The 13,057-nt window shown below is 42.1% G+C and overlaps 1 protein-coding gene and 1 long non-coding RNA gene across 3 annotated transcripts; one reads left to right on the top strand and one right to left on the bottom strand.

Annotated features, from left to right (window-relative positions):
• The first annotated feature begins 1,741 nt into the window (after nt 1-1,741).
• On the top strand, nt 1,742-8,816 carry LOC112874216. 2 transcript variants are annotated; one of them, XR_003224916.1, is made up of 6 exons: nt 1,742-2,441; nt 3,079-3,203; nt 5,993-6,161; nt 6,785-6,952; nt 7,292-7,406; nt 7,534-8,816. It is a non-coding gene; the product is annotated as an uncharacterized LOC112874216 (long non-coding RNA). The 2 variants fall into 2 exon arrangements; XR_003224915.1 differs by having other exon boundaries at nt 7,540-8,816.
• On the bottom strand, nt 2,783-12,697 carry LOC112874215 (myosin-12). The gene is made up of 40 exons (XM_025937420.1): nt 12,264-12,697; nt 12,027-12,155; nt 11,472-11,615; nt 11,221-11,366; nt 10,964-11,120; nt 10,812-10,870; nt 10,557-10,716; nt 10,316-10,465; nt 10,098-10,234; nt 9,878-10,024; nt 9,582-9,683; nt 9,401-9,458; nt 9,214-9,315; nt 9,081-9,118; nt 8,718-8,844; nt 8,471-8,641; nt 8,264-8,395; nt 8,059-8,165; nt 7,870-7,930; nt 7,598-7,775; nt 7,299-7,504; nt 7,102-7,221; nt 6,922-7,020; nt 6,615-6,830; nt 6,373-6,512; nt 6,184-6,288; nt 5,964-6,078; nt 5,810-5,869; nt 5,646-5,711; nt 5,374-5,544; nt 5,108-5,263; nt 4,610-4,816; nt 4,389-4,535; nt 4,235-4,305; nt 3,999-4,098; nt 3,839-3,895; nt 3,697-3,753; nt 3,530-3,610; nt 3,314-3,396; nt 2,783-3,208 (listed from the first exon to the last, which is right to left on the bottom strand). The coding sequence occupies exons 1-40, from the start codon at nt 12,264-12,266 to the stop codon at nt 3,082-3,084; spliced, it is 4,692 nt and encodes a 1,563-aa protein (XP_025793205.1). The 5' UTR covers nt 12,267-12,697; the 3' UTR covers nt 2,783-3,081.
• Nucleotides 12,698-13,057: the final 360 nt, after the last annotated feature.

Here is a 13,057-nt window from a genome sequence, read left to right on the forward strand (position 1 = left end):
GGTTATGTTTTATCAAATAAAAAATTTAGATTCGTAACGCAAGAGTTTTTCCTAAATCATATACGAATTAATTTACTTTTTCACTTTATAATAAAATAATGATAATTTTTGAACTCTACTTCCTTTTTTTAACTGCACTTGTTTTTTAAAAAATATATAATATTCAGAACAAGCTGCATAATCCTAGCGTTATGTAAAAAATGACGGAGGAAATAATATAAATTACATATTTTTTCTTGGTAATGACTTTGTTCCGGCCGACCGTGCGTTTGCACTATTGCACGGTAGTCTAAATTTTCCATCCATCCATCTCATATGCAATGTTTATTCTAGTGGGCTAGGGGAACATGCAAGCAATTTTCAAAATTTTAAAAAGTTGTAGTTCTTAAACCATCAATCAAATTTAAATTCTGATTCCACAACTGTATCTCTTTCGAAGACAATTGTATCTCTTTCGAAGGGACCTTAAAAATAAGACCTCACTTGTATATATTTCGATAATATTTTTCAAAAATAATAAATTGCTTTGTGTATAATAGAAAAATACCAAAATAAATTAGTTAAAATGCTCAACTGATCTGCTAAAGTTGCATGTTTTTAATCATGCAATAAATATTTACCTATCCAACAAAATTATTTACCCACATTCACTAACCACACCAAATAATCTATCTTCACAACAAGAACATCAATATCCACTTAACTGAATTCAGACGTGTGAAGTAATATTTTGTAAAGCCATAAGCAATTTTTGCAAACATCATAAGCAAATTAGAATACACTAAAAAGTATTTTCTCTCACAAAAAATATATTATTGGAACATAATGGTATGAGATCTTGTTTTGAAGCTTTTATTGAAATAAATACAACTGTATAATCGGATTTTGATTTCAGAGCTTGATTTTGAAATTACGGTCTATTTATTTAAAATTGTATGTATGTGCACACCTATCCACCATTCTTTTTCTCCCTTATATATGCATGCACGTCATTTCCCTTTTTCCCCTTTTAAGTGCTACGCAGCATGTGTCAGAATAGTTAATATGCCAAAAATAAAAATCGCTTGATTAGGTAGTTTTTTAATTAAGGCTTGCCATACAGATGGGCTAAATTACGGCCTCATGTTTTTTTTTCGCTGCTGCTGGTCACGAGTTGTTCGCTAGGTCGGCACTGCACTAGCTATGGATAAGGACGGTGGCCCCGGTTGGCCGTTTTTTAATAATTCGGGCACCGCCTACTCTCCTAGAGCGTTCGCCCGTGTATGTTTTTTCCGGCGCTCTTGGTTGGGGCCTGTTTAGATTCTAAAACTTTATAACTTTTGGTACTGTAATGTTTTTATTTGTATTTGATAAATTTTATCTAATTATGGACTAACTAGACTTAAAAGATTCGTCTCGTGATGTACAATTAAACTGTGCAATTAGTTATTTTTTACATATATTTACTGCTCTATGTATATATTTCAAAATTAATGTGATGGAGAGAGTGTAAAAAATTAGAATTTTGATGGATCTAAACAAGGCCTCGCTCTGCTCGTCTCTCCATCTCCTTCTGGGGCGGCCCGGCCGGACGCGCCCGTGGCTGCACGGCAAATATCTCGGCTGCCGACGTGCGCTCGTTTTCTTCGCCTGGATGACGCGGTTTCTAGCGGCTCCGGGGGGCTTGGGCGGCGCCGGCTTGGCACGAGTGCACGAGCACGACCAATGCGGTGACTGAAAATATCCGGCCACAGCCCACAGGACCCTTTTTCAAGCGTCGCGTTCCTCCACGGGGTCCAGCCACACGAGGAGGACGTGTGGGCATGCGGAGGAGATTCGCGTGCCGCGCACGAGTCCGGGAGGAGCATGAAATGCCGTGTAGTTCCATGAATCGGCCATGCTGGTACAGCAAGCGAGAGGGCCCTAGAACAAGATCAGTGCTGCACCCTGATGAATGACGATCTGGTTGGCCTTCCTGCTCGTGAGCGTAGAGGAAACGGGATTATGGGAGACACCATGGTTGGCTCTAGATTCACCAAACGACATGCCCGGTAGGTAGGTGCTTCGGATCAAGTGCAGATTGCATCACTGAAGCGGAGAGAAACAAGCATACAAGAGTTTCGGAGTTCAGATATACGCGAGCGTCTGAGAAACGGACGGGATGGACAGTCTGAACTCTGAACAGCGAACTCTGAACGGGTCCATGGCTAGCCGCGGGGGTGCAGGTGACTAGGTCAGGTCCGTCCGTTCCTAGCTCGGAGGCGGCGGCCTGTCCGCATCTCGATTCCACGGCCAACTCTCGCTATCCCAGACCAAAACCAAACCACGCGCGCCGCTGCCCCCGCTCTGTTTACTCCGGCGCAGATGCCCACTCGCCGGGGTCCAACTCCACGGAGAAGAGAGAGGGAAGCATATGGGAGGGAGCGCTGCCCGGGGCTTCAGGCCTCTCACCCACCCATCAGGTAACACGGCCCTTCCCCCTGGCCGGAGCCATTTCGTTCAGCAAGATTGTGGACGGTTTGGATTTTGGGAAGCCTTGGAATGCAGAGAAGGGATAATGACCCCTGCTGTTATGGTAGCAAATGGTTAAGAGATCTGAATCATTTTGGCTGATGTAGTAAGTGATAATGTGATTAGCGTATAACGGTTACGCAGACATGAAGATACAATGGTTTGTTTACTGTCTTATACTCCGGATCCTGCCTAGATGCTGGAATGGAAGAGAAGGTAGTGTAGTTGGTTCGTTAGGATAGTAGTACTTACTCAACCATCACACGGGTCATGGGCAGTGCTGCATTCATGATTAGCTCAACGAGAAGATCAGGAATATGTTTGCATTGAATGTGATTTGGTACAAATATATATACTTTCGTTATACACTTTCTCAAATAATTACATTGTTTTCTGTTCCAAACAATCAAAACAATGAAAAGAATCATATCAGGATCTCCTATATTTCTCTTTGCTGTAAACATTCCCACCCAAAATTTTGAAATGGAAAAAAAAACCCGCAGCTCAATCTGTGCACTCCTATAAAAAAAAAATCTTCAGTCCTTAGCAAATTTACAAATAGCTGTACCAGTTTCTCTCTGTTTGTAGAAATCAGTCCACGTACTGCTGCAGAAGGAAGTGAAACTGCGAGTTTTGCCTCAGTAGTGGCGGCGGCTCCACGTCCAACGGGTCGATGTCAAGCATCAGACGTGCTATATCGTCCAAGGATATAGGTATGCTGCATTTTAGTACATTTTGGGCGTTAGATCAGTGGCTACCATTGTGGTTTCAGTAAGGAAATCAACTGCATATTCACATCTTAGTACCGAACTGCTGAATATACCTTGAATCATCATCTAGCAGGAAAAAACTATTTGGAGTAGTTATCGAGTCATCTGTTGTCATCGTTCTCATCTTTCCAATGACCTGAAGTAATGTTTGCTCTTGTTAAGATGTTCTCTTTTGCAACACGCAGATGTGTTTCACGCCTCCAGGGAGGGGAACACACTTAGGATTGCATACACGTCAAACAATGTGAAGTTAGCAGACAAAGACTTACCTCTTGAGATAGACCTTGTGCACCATATTTGTCATCCCAGAACATTGTTGCTATGCGATATATTTGAGTTATGCTCAAAACCTGTGGAAAACATGCAAATTTTTCATACCTGACAGCTTGCAAAAAATTAATTCAAGTGTTTATAAGATTTCTTGTTTACAACTTACAGGGCAAAGCTCATTCGTGATTTCCTCCAGGGTTTTGTGTGACTTCTGATGCAGAACCTGTAATATGAATTCATTTAATGAGTAGAGTAGTAGACAGATGAAACTACTATGTCCATGAATAACTGCATGTTTTCAGGCATACCAGGAACCCAACTGCCTGCCTTATGTGTTGCAGTTCATCCCAAGATGCCCCTGCATACTGCATTACAGCGATAGATTTCAATTTAGCTCTCTCTCTCTTGCTGATTACAAATATTGTTAGCTTGCTGAAATTACCCAATAAAAAAGGGAAAAATCTTCACCTCTTCAGTTGTTCTAGAGCACCATTGCTCCAGTTCTTGTAAGCCAGCCTTTAAGAACTCCCCATTGCTAAAAGAGCAGCATTCCCGACGGAGTAGCAAACTAAACAAAAAGGTAGAGGCTTCATACAGTCAAGAATCAACCATGTAAACTATTTACCAGAGATGTATTGGTGTCTTATATGAGCTTGTGCAGTCAACTAATCAGGAATAGTTAAGGGTATAGTATATAGTAATACCTGTTGAAGAGTTGCACATTCAAATATGCATATACTTGATTAAATGTTTTCTTGATTATCATTGGAGGTACCTACAAAATTAAAATTGAATTCAGCAATGCATTTCTGTACTTACCTAACTGTAAGGTGGCTGAAATATTAAGATTGGACTCACATGATTATTTTTCATTGTTTCCAGTGTATTATCCAGGCTCTTAACTATGCTTTGCCAATGTACACTTGATGCTTGCCTTGATAGTGCATTAGAGTGTATACTTTTTAGTGAACCTCGAGATGGTCTCACGCGATTAGCTCTTGGAGCCTATGAAGGACAATAATTGTTAGAAAATTGTATTGCCTTGTATCCTGGTCACGGAAATGACTTATTTGTTGTACCTGTATGCATAGAGTCAAGAATGGGCTTATTTCTTTCTTCAGGTTATCTCTTATTATCCCATATATCTTCTCAACGTATGCTGTTAACTGTTGCTTGAACCGAAGTGCTGGGTACTTTGCTTCTACCATTGATGCAGTGTCAGGCCTTCCTACCATTCCACCGTATCCACTAGTTACGCCTAATCCTGATGATGATGTCCGGGCACTCTGAAATGGAATATTTAGAATGTAAGCTCATGTTTACAATGTGAATATCAGTCCATGGTACTTAATGAAAGTTGACCACTGAAATCTTGACGTCCCAGAAAAAAATACATAGGAAAAAACACATTATATCTTTAAAAGAGCATTAGGTTTGAACTGTGGCCTTCCATCTCAGCATTATGCTCTACCAGTCTACCACTGGCCTGTATTATGGGGACCCTGGCAAACTTGACGTTGCAATCTCAGATAAAAACCTTTATTCGTGCAAAACAGAAGTCTGGATGGTGAACTTACCTGCACCATTCTACTAAACAGGCTGCCTGTTGCATTCCGGCTGCGATTCGATCCTTTACTTGATGAACTGCTAGCTTTGAGGGTATTTTGTAATAGGTAGAGGAGAGTTGATGTTGTTGACAACCAATAAGCTAGCTCTCCAGAACTTTCAGCGCCCTATAAATTAAATTCAGGTGATGAGTTTCTCAACAACTTGCTTGCCAAAATTGGTGGTTCTTACGCCACGGAAAAGGGAAAGTGGTCTGCATATTTATGGGAGTAACAACCTCAACTGATGACCTAATTGTTTGGATGATTCGATCAAATATGTTAGTCTTCTCTGCTTCAAATGAACGCCAGTGCAGGAGTGATTTGTAGACAATGCATGCTGCAGCTGATTTTTTGTCATCAAATCTCCTGTCTTCTACCAGACTTTTAATCAGGGCATCATGATTTTCCTGTGTAAGTGTGAAGGAAGAACAATTGGTGAGACATCAATCTTCACTACGCATCATGACTGAGATTAATACTATCTAAAATAATAAAGCAGTGAACGTACTTGCTGTCGATCCGTCAGTGATTTTTGTTTGCTTAGATTCTTTACAGGAGGAACAACCACCTGCTCCTGCATGCAGAGCATATGTACCCATATTAATAAGATATCTGACTGAGATTATGCAATATATTATAACGTGTTTGCCAGGTAAAACTTATAGCACATACATTGACTATTTTAATGTCTTCAAGCTGGTGTCCATTGTCAATTTCCGTATGAATGAGGTTCTGACATAAAATTCGGTGCAACTCTTTTAGTTATCAATTAGTAATAGAAGTTCCGAAGTAGTGTTTTCCTAAAGTTTGCTTCAAGGGAATTTACCTCCATTATTGATGTCTGATTCATTTCAGGGGTGACCACAGCCTGAGCAGCAAGCGCAGAATTACTGCGGAGCAACTGGATCTCCGACTCCAAGATGGCAATCTTGCTTTCCAGTCTAAACAGACCATTTTTTTTAACTTGTGAGGCTCTCATAGGATGTGAACCTCCAGAAAGAAAAGAAAAAAGGTGCGAATTAAGGTATGCATATTGAAGAATGTACCTCTCTATCTGTTTTGATTTATCCTCATCTGCTGATGCAACAACCAAAGATTGTTGTCGTAGAACCTGGTTTTCAGATTCCATATTGGATAAACTTGTTTCAAGCCTGCAGCATGTAGTAGAGATAATGATGGGTAGGGCTTGTAGTTGATACAAGTTAATTTGACCAAAGCAGAAAAATCATTAATACCTTTCGATCATCTCTTGAAGTTGATTAACTTTGGATTCTCGTTCTTGTGTCTCATGTGACCATTCATCAGACCGTTTTTGCATCTTGAGAAGCTTATTTTCAAGATCTTCAGCCTTCTGTCTAAATGTACTTATTTCATCCTAGGTCCAAACGTGGATGTGTGAATTTTTCTAAAGGATCAACTTATGAATCCTATGTCTGAATAAAAATGTGGAATTTATTAGGGATTGATTAATGATTACCTCAAGTTCTTTATTTTTACTTGTCAACTGCTCAACTTTTTCAGTGTCCACAACTGGCACTTCTACTATCTTTGGTGGTGCCTGTTCAATTGCTAACCTCGCGGCTTCTTTCTCCTTTACTACTGCTGCATGGGCTTCCTCAATCTTTTCTTGCATTTCTTGCAATGCAGATTGCAACTTTCCAATTTCTTGGCCCTTGGCTTCTTCAAGGTCAGTCTACCAGCAAGAGATAGTTAAAGAACTCATTCGGGACCAAGTAGACAACTAAAACACTACAGAAACTGCAATATTGATCCAGTTGAATTACCCTCAAACGCTTTTCAACATCTAACCGCCATGTAAGTTCTTCTACTCTCTTTTCAAGCTTGTCTTTAGCTTCTTTGAGTGCGCCGGTCTCTCTCGCTTCCTGTTTACATAGTTATGCGTACTTTAATATGCACTAATAATGAATGGTGTACTTCTGTTTCACATGTGAAATTAGACAAACCATTCTCAGTTTCCTAAGTTCCTTTCTTGCGATACGTGCCCTCCACAAGCACTGAAGAATCAATGAAGCTCTCTTTTGCTGCTTATAAGCAACATAAGCTTTGTGTTGGCGCCATCGGGTCTGTGATTCATAAAGCAGCTAATTATAGTTTCTTATGAAAACTAACTAGAAATCATGATCGCCGTTGCAGCGCGAACCTGGATAATTATGGAAGCCTTGGTCTCTCTTCGGAACCTGTGTTCATTGCGAGCTGCCATTGCCCGTAGTCCTGTCTGTATTACTATAGCTGATTCATATTCTTGACGGTACGCTTTTCTGGCAGAATGGCTACGTGCATGCTTTTGTATCCTAATTGAAGCAGCATCTCTTCTCATATACTCAAAAAGCTTTCTAGCTAGTCGTGCTGCAGGATTTGATTACATTATATGTCAGTTTCAGGTAAGACCAGTTTTACTGACCTTAAGGGCACAAAGCGCTCAAAGTAGTGAAGACATACCTCTCCAGAACTTCTGAGATCGAACTGAGGCTTTTCGTAAGTTGAGGAATTCCTTTCGCATAAGATGTGTCTTTATACGCCTCTGGATTAGTCGCGCAGCATTGACCAATACTTCTGCTCTTCGAGCATCCAACTCTGCCATCTGACCGGCTCTTAAGAATACCTTTGTTTTCCCTATCTGATATAAAGAAGGTCACGTGTGAGGTTTTACAAAAGATATATGCTGTATAAGATTGTTTTATCTCCCGTATTCACCCATTGACATAGGCTACCTGATATCCTTTCAAACCCATTCTATCACATATTGCTGCACAGGCGGCCTTCTCATCAGAGCTGAAAAAGAATTGAGCTCGGTTAAACCTTCTTTCAGAAAAGCCAAGAGTATATTTGATTGGCATATTTCACTTAGAGTTTCACCTCTACTATATCGTCTACTTAGATCCCAGCTAGACCATTCGTACCTGTCCACAAGCTCTGGTGCAAGCATTCCAAACCGATCAATGAACTCATCAAATGTCCTCTTTGTTGGATAGCCAGCACAGCTGATCCTGATTGCTTCCAGAACACCCTGTACCATGACAATGTGCAAATGTTGAACCAATTGAGACGCAGAACATGAAATCATGGTTGCAGAGAAAACATGATGAACAAATTCCACATACATACCCCACATCTCAATTGATTCAAGACGTTGAAATTCTCAAAGATGCCTGGTTTCAGTACAGTATTAGGCTTCACACATCTAATGTAGTGAGGTTCTGTTGTACTCAGTGTTTCCATGAGGGATTGCAGTTGTTGCTGTGTATATTAAAGTTAAAAGGTTACTGGCCATTCAAAAGACAAGCATAGAGATCTGGCTCCAATATGACACACCTTAAAGCGAGTACCGATTGAAGAGAATTTGGACTGTTTAGAAGTCTCCTCAGGTAATGGAGGAAAGAGATTTGCAACAAAAGGGCACCTTGAAGAATTTAGTAGAGCTTGGTGTTCAGCTACAACATAGTCTTTGTTCTTATCAAGGAACTGATCTGCTTGATATGTGACCTGTTGGTTGAACAGCTTGTTAAAACTCATTGTTGGTAGATTGTATATTTCATATCGTAACTGAATGGTTGCTTACATCTCCTGCGTAGTGGTTGATTGTAAAGGCGGTGCGAGCAAGTTTGGGCTTGCTGAAGCGCTTATGTGCCTTGTATGTTTGGTACATCTTTTGGGCAAATGTTTCATGTGTGGACTTTGGAAACATGCTGCATGAAAAACATATGTCACATCCTTGTATTTTCCTTTAAATTGCATGCTATGGAATATTTTCGCTAGGGAAACTATCCTATGTTAATGTTTGGTGACAACAAAATATATTGAAGAATGCTTTTAGAGGGTACGTCAGTTTGCACATGAAGCTACATAGACAGTTTCTCAAATTAATATTCTCTAAATTCCATTAGAAATAACTTCTCTAGGGTGAAAAGACCACAAATCATACCATGCCTCATCCAGAAGAGCAATTATTCCTCCAGGTTTCTGCATGCAATGTTCAAGGGTTATTGATCATTTAATATTTGCCTCTTCTATAAAAGTAGTACATGTAATACTTCTGATATGTTCCCAGAAATTACCTTCTCAATCAGGTCCAGCACATCCTGATTGTCTACAAATTCAACATAGCTCCAGTCTATTTCCTCCCTTGTGTATTCCTCTTGCTCCATCTTAAACACATGCTGCAAAAGGAACTCGTGTCAGATATATCCGTACAAATTGGGTATTTATTAATTATTCTCTTAGTATCTTCAAATCTTGTCTAACCTGATTGAAGTGCTGCTGCAACTTCTCGTTTGTCAAATTGATACATAGCTGCTCAAAACTGTCAGGTGAGTAGAATTTGAATCGTGTTTCAGATTTTCAGGTACTCAAAACTAGTATGAAGCTAAAGAACAATCCAAATTCATACTTGCAGTAGGACCAGACAGTACTACTAACGACAAACCTGTTAATCTTGAAGCTCTCGAATCCATAGATATCAAGCACGCCTATTATATGGGTCGCGTCTGGATCCTGACCAATTGAGTTATTGATCTTGTCTACAATCCTGTCAACCAAAATAAGAAAATCGCCTAGTTGTTTAGATGGCCTCCAGTACTGGTGATGCTGGTACAAGTCTGAAGTGGTAACTCAACATTCAGACTGCATCTTTCAGCCTTTAGTTTTTACATATAGCTGGCAGTTAACACTAGTAGCACTTGATATTTTTCTTCTTCTTTACGCATTCATGAACATTCTTACCAGTCAAACAGTCTTGAATATACCGTCTTAGCTAAGGCATCACGACTTAATGCAGCAGAATCTGGATCGAGGGGTTTCGTGATATTTCCATCAGGTGTTACAATGACTCGCTGGCAAAGGGAGTCTTCAAGGGCCTTCTCGTCACACCTGAAAACAGTCGCAGTGCTTTAGCATACCAGAAAGATACGGACCCCCAAAACAATAAAGATATTGGACTTACATAAGCAGTTCTGCGACTGTTTTCAGGTGATGGACTGATTTATCATCTCTCAACTGGGATGAATCAATTTCCTTCCCTTTGGAGAAGTCAATATTTCCTAAGTGAAGGATTGCCGCTACTACTCTGAAGATTGCATCCTTGAGCAGGGAAAAATATAAATTACTTCTGGCTTCAGAAATGTATTTGCTATGCTAGACAATTCTTCTTATATGGAGTACCTGTTCATCTTGATCAATGCCAACAATATCCATTGCATTTCTGGTTTCTATGTATTCTCTTGCATCATCCACATTTGCTACTTCATAGCAGTTTGTTTGGTTCAAGTAATGGAATGATCTTGGGTCTCCCACCTTAAATCTTTTCACATCCTGCAATCAGTTGATCATTCTGAATAAGTTGGTTTCTAGTCACTTTAACCAAGCAGAAACTAGAGGTTAGATTTAGGTTCTTGAGAATTACCTCAGGGGGTGCGTTACAAAGCATGTAAAAGCAATGGTAGTTCCTCTCAGGATCAGAGACCTGACATACTCGGGATCGTTCAAGGAGATATGTGCGAACAGCAGCCCCAGATATCTTCCCATACTTGTCGAATTGAATTTCAACAAACTTACCAAAGCGACTGAAAAATTCGACATGTTTAAGTACAGTAACTAAAAAAACTAAAATATACCATATTGTCAAAGTGCAGTTGCAGTTACTGATTCAAGAGTCCACCTTGAGTTATTGTTCTTTACTGTCTTCGCATTACCAAATGCTTCCAGTACTGGGTTAGACTATGTGCGCAGTACAAGAAGAAAGGGAGTTAGTGCGGACACTGAGATCAAAGAGGAGGAAAAAACGTGAGAAAGGGACCGGTTTTTTCCTACCTCTAGAACCTGTTGCTCAACAGTACGCCCCTCCGTGCCGGACCTTCCTCCCATGAATGCAAGATACCTCATGAGCATCTTCGTCGTCTCCGTCTTGCCAGCACCACTCTCGCCACTCACCAAGATGGACTGGCTCCCGTGATCATTGATCAGCGCCCTGAAATTGTTGCCACCAACAAAGAAGAAGGCCGATCAAACTTCAGACCGTGAAGTGTTACTGTCTACAGATTCCGACTGCAGTAACAGAACACACAGACCTGTAACAGGCATCTGCGATCGCGAAGAGATGGGGGCTGAGCTCCCCAAAGGTGGCGCCCTTGTACTGCTCCATCATGTGCACGTCATACAGATGAGGCAGCCTCTGGAAAGGGTTCACCGCAATCAAGATGTTCCCGGTGTACGTCTGTCAGTTTGTTTAACATTGTCAGCTAGCTGAAAGCCTGGAACACGGTGTTCTGGGCAGGAAGAAGAAGATTGACACAAAGGTTTCTGGACGGCAGGTACTCACGTATATCTCGTTGAGGCCGTACCGGCAAGAGAGGTTGTGCAGGACCCCTGGCTCGTGGAGGTACGCCAGCTTCGTCATGTCGTCCACTCCCGAAGGCGGCGCCTCCGTGTCCTTGGGGTATATGCTACCAAGGCTCGCCACAACCTGAAACCAATTGCTCCAATCTTACTACATGTCAATCAGTGGAAATCAATCACAATGAACACCGGCATCATCTCGCAGCAACAGGTCCAACCAGGCAATTCGACAAATGGCTGGCAGGCATCCGCGGTTGCCTTGGTAAACTACAATTTGCCTTCAGTTCTGAACTTTTTGCGTCACTCTCTCTCGTTGAGTTGCAGTGAGTAGCTATTGTCTCCCTTTTCTGCTATCAATGAGCCCATCCGATTCGCACCAAACAGTTTCAAATCTCACAGTCTGAACTCCTTTGATCTCGATCACACAGCGCACGCGGAGTGGGCACGTGAATTTTCAAGGACCGCTGCTGCTGCTGCCCGGGTTGGATCGGTGAAAGAGAAATAAACCGAGAGTTGAATGAGTCGACGGAGGACGCACCGTTTTGCCATTCGTGGTGGCGATGGTGGCGTCGCGGCCTTTGATCTCGGTGACGACGCCGTCGACCCAGGCTTCGCCGGGGTCCTCCAGCCACACGTGCGAGCCGACGATGATGTTTACCGGCGTCCCCTGCGTGATCAGGCAACAAAAAGGAACAAATAATCACTTCCCCAAGCACCAGGCAAAAACCAACTAGCTACTAGGCAGCAAGCTGAAGGACATGCTGAACAAACTGACCATCTGGCGGCCGATCCGGCTGCCTGCTGATTCAGCTCCTCGTCGTCGTCAGCCAGCGGCTGGAACCGCGCATGGTAGCTCGATCACTCGATCGGAGCTGCGAGCGAGGGGGAGGGAGGAGGTTATGATCAGCGGGTGGCTGGCTGACGAGCGAATGCGCACGCGAACAGGTGGAAAGGGGGCGGCGCGGGGCGGTCCGCGGCCTGGTGGAACAACGGAAAGCGTAGGGAGGAAGGAATATACAAGCTGGTGTGCAGAGCAGGGGGAGGCAGGGCGATGCGGAGTGGGGTGGCGGTCGCCGGGTGTGAGCTGGTTCGGCTCTCCCTTTTGCTGGGAAAAGGAGGCCGGAGGCGCTACGGGCTACGGCCACCCGGGCGCCGCCACCCCGGAGCGTGCCCGCGCTTAGACCAGCACGTGCAATACGGCGAAAAATGACATCCGGCATGTTCTCCGAGAAAACAAAACAAAATGCATGTTAGATCCACAGAGTATATTTCAGACAAATTATCATTTCTTTGTTATTATGGCCAATCACATTATTAGGACAAAGATGCTAATAGCCCAAGCTTACGTAATGGTGAACTGGTGTACTTTGTGTGGGTAGTAGGAGGAAAAAAAGGACATACTACTTGCTTGGGGATGGCAGGAAATGTGATTGGTGAAGTGACATAAATAGGCTTTTTCTTAGTGGAACATAAATAGGCTTATGCCCTGAAATTTGGGAATTTAGTATAATACTTGTTTGTACAACCAATAATAAAAAAAATTTATAACACTAATATTAAATTTGTCTC

Source organism: Panicum hallii, chromosome 9 (genome assembly GCF_002211085.1).
Source record: "Panicum hallii strain FIL2 chromosome 9, PHallii_v3.1, whole genome shotgun sequence".
Lineage (NCBI taxonomy): Eukaryota > Viridiplantae > Streptophyta > Magnoliopsida > Poales > Poaceae > Panicum > Panicum hallii.

What these genes read in the sequence shown, in the direction of transcription:
- LOC112874215 (XM_025937420.1), bottom strand. An exon ending in AAACAATGAAAAATAATCAT is followed by an intron (nt 4,306 to 4,388) that starts GTGAGTCCAATC and finishes TTAATTTTGTAG; the next exon opens with GTACCTCCAATGATAATCAA. An exon ending in GCTCTAGAACAACTGAAGAG is followed by an intron (nt 3,896 to 3,998) that starts GTGAAGATTTTT and finishes GCTGTAATGCAG; the next exon opens with TATGCAGGGGCATCTTGGGA.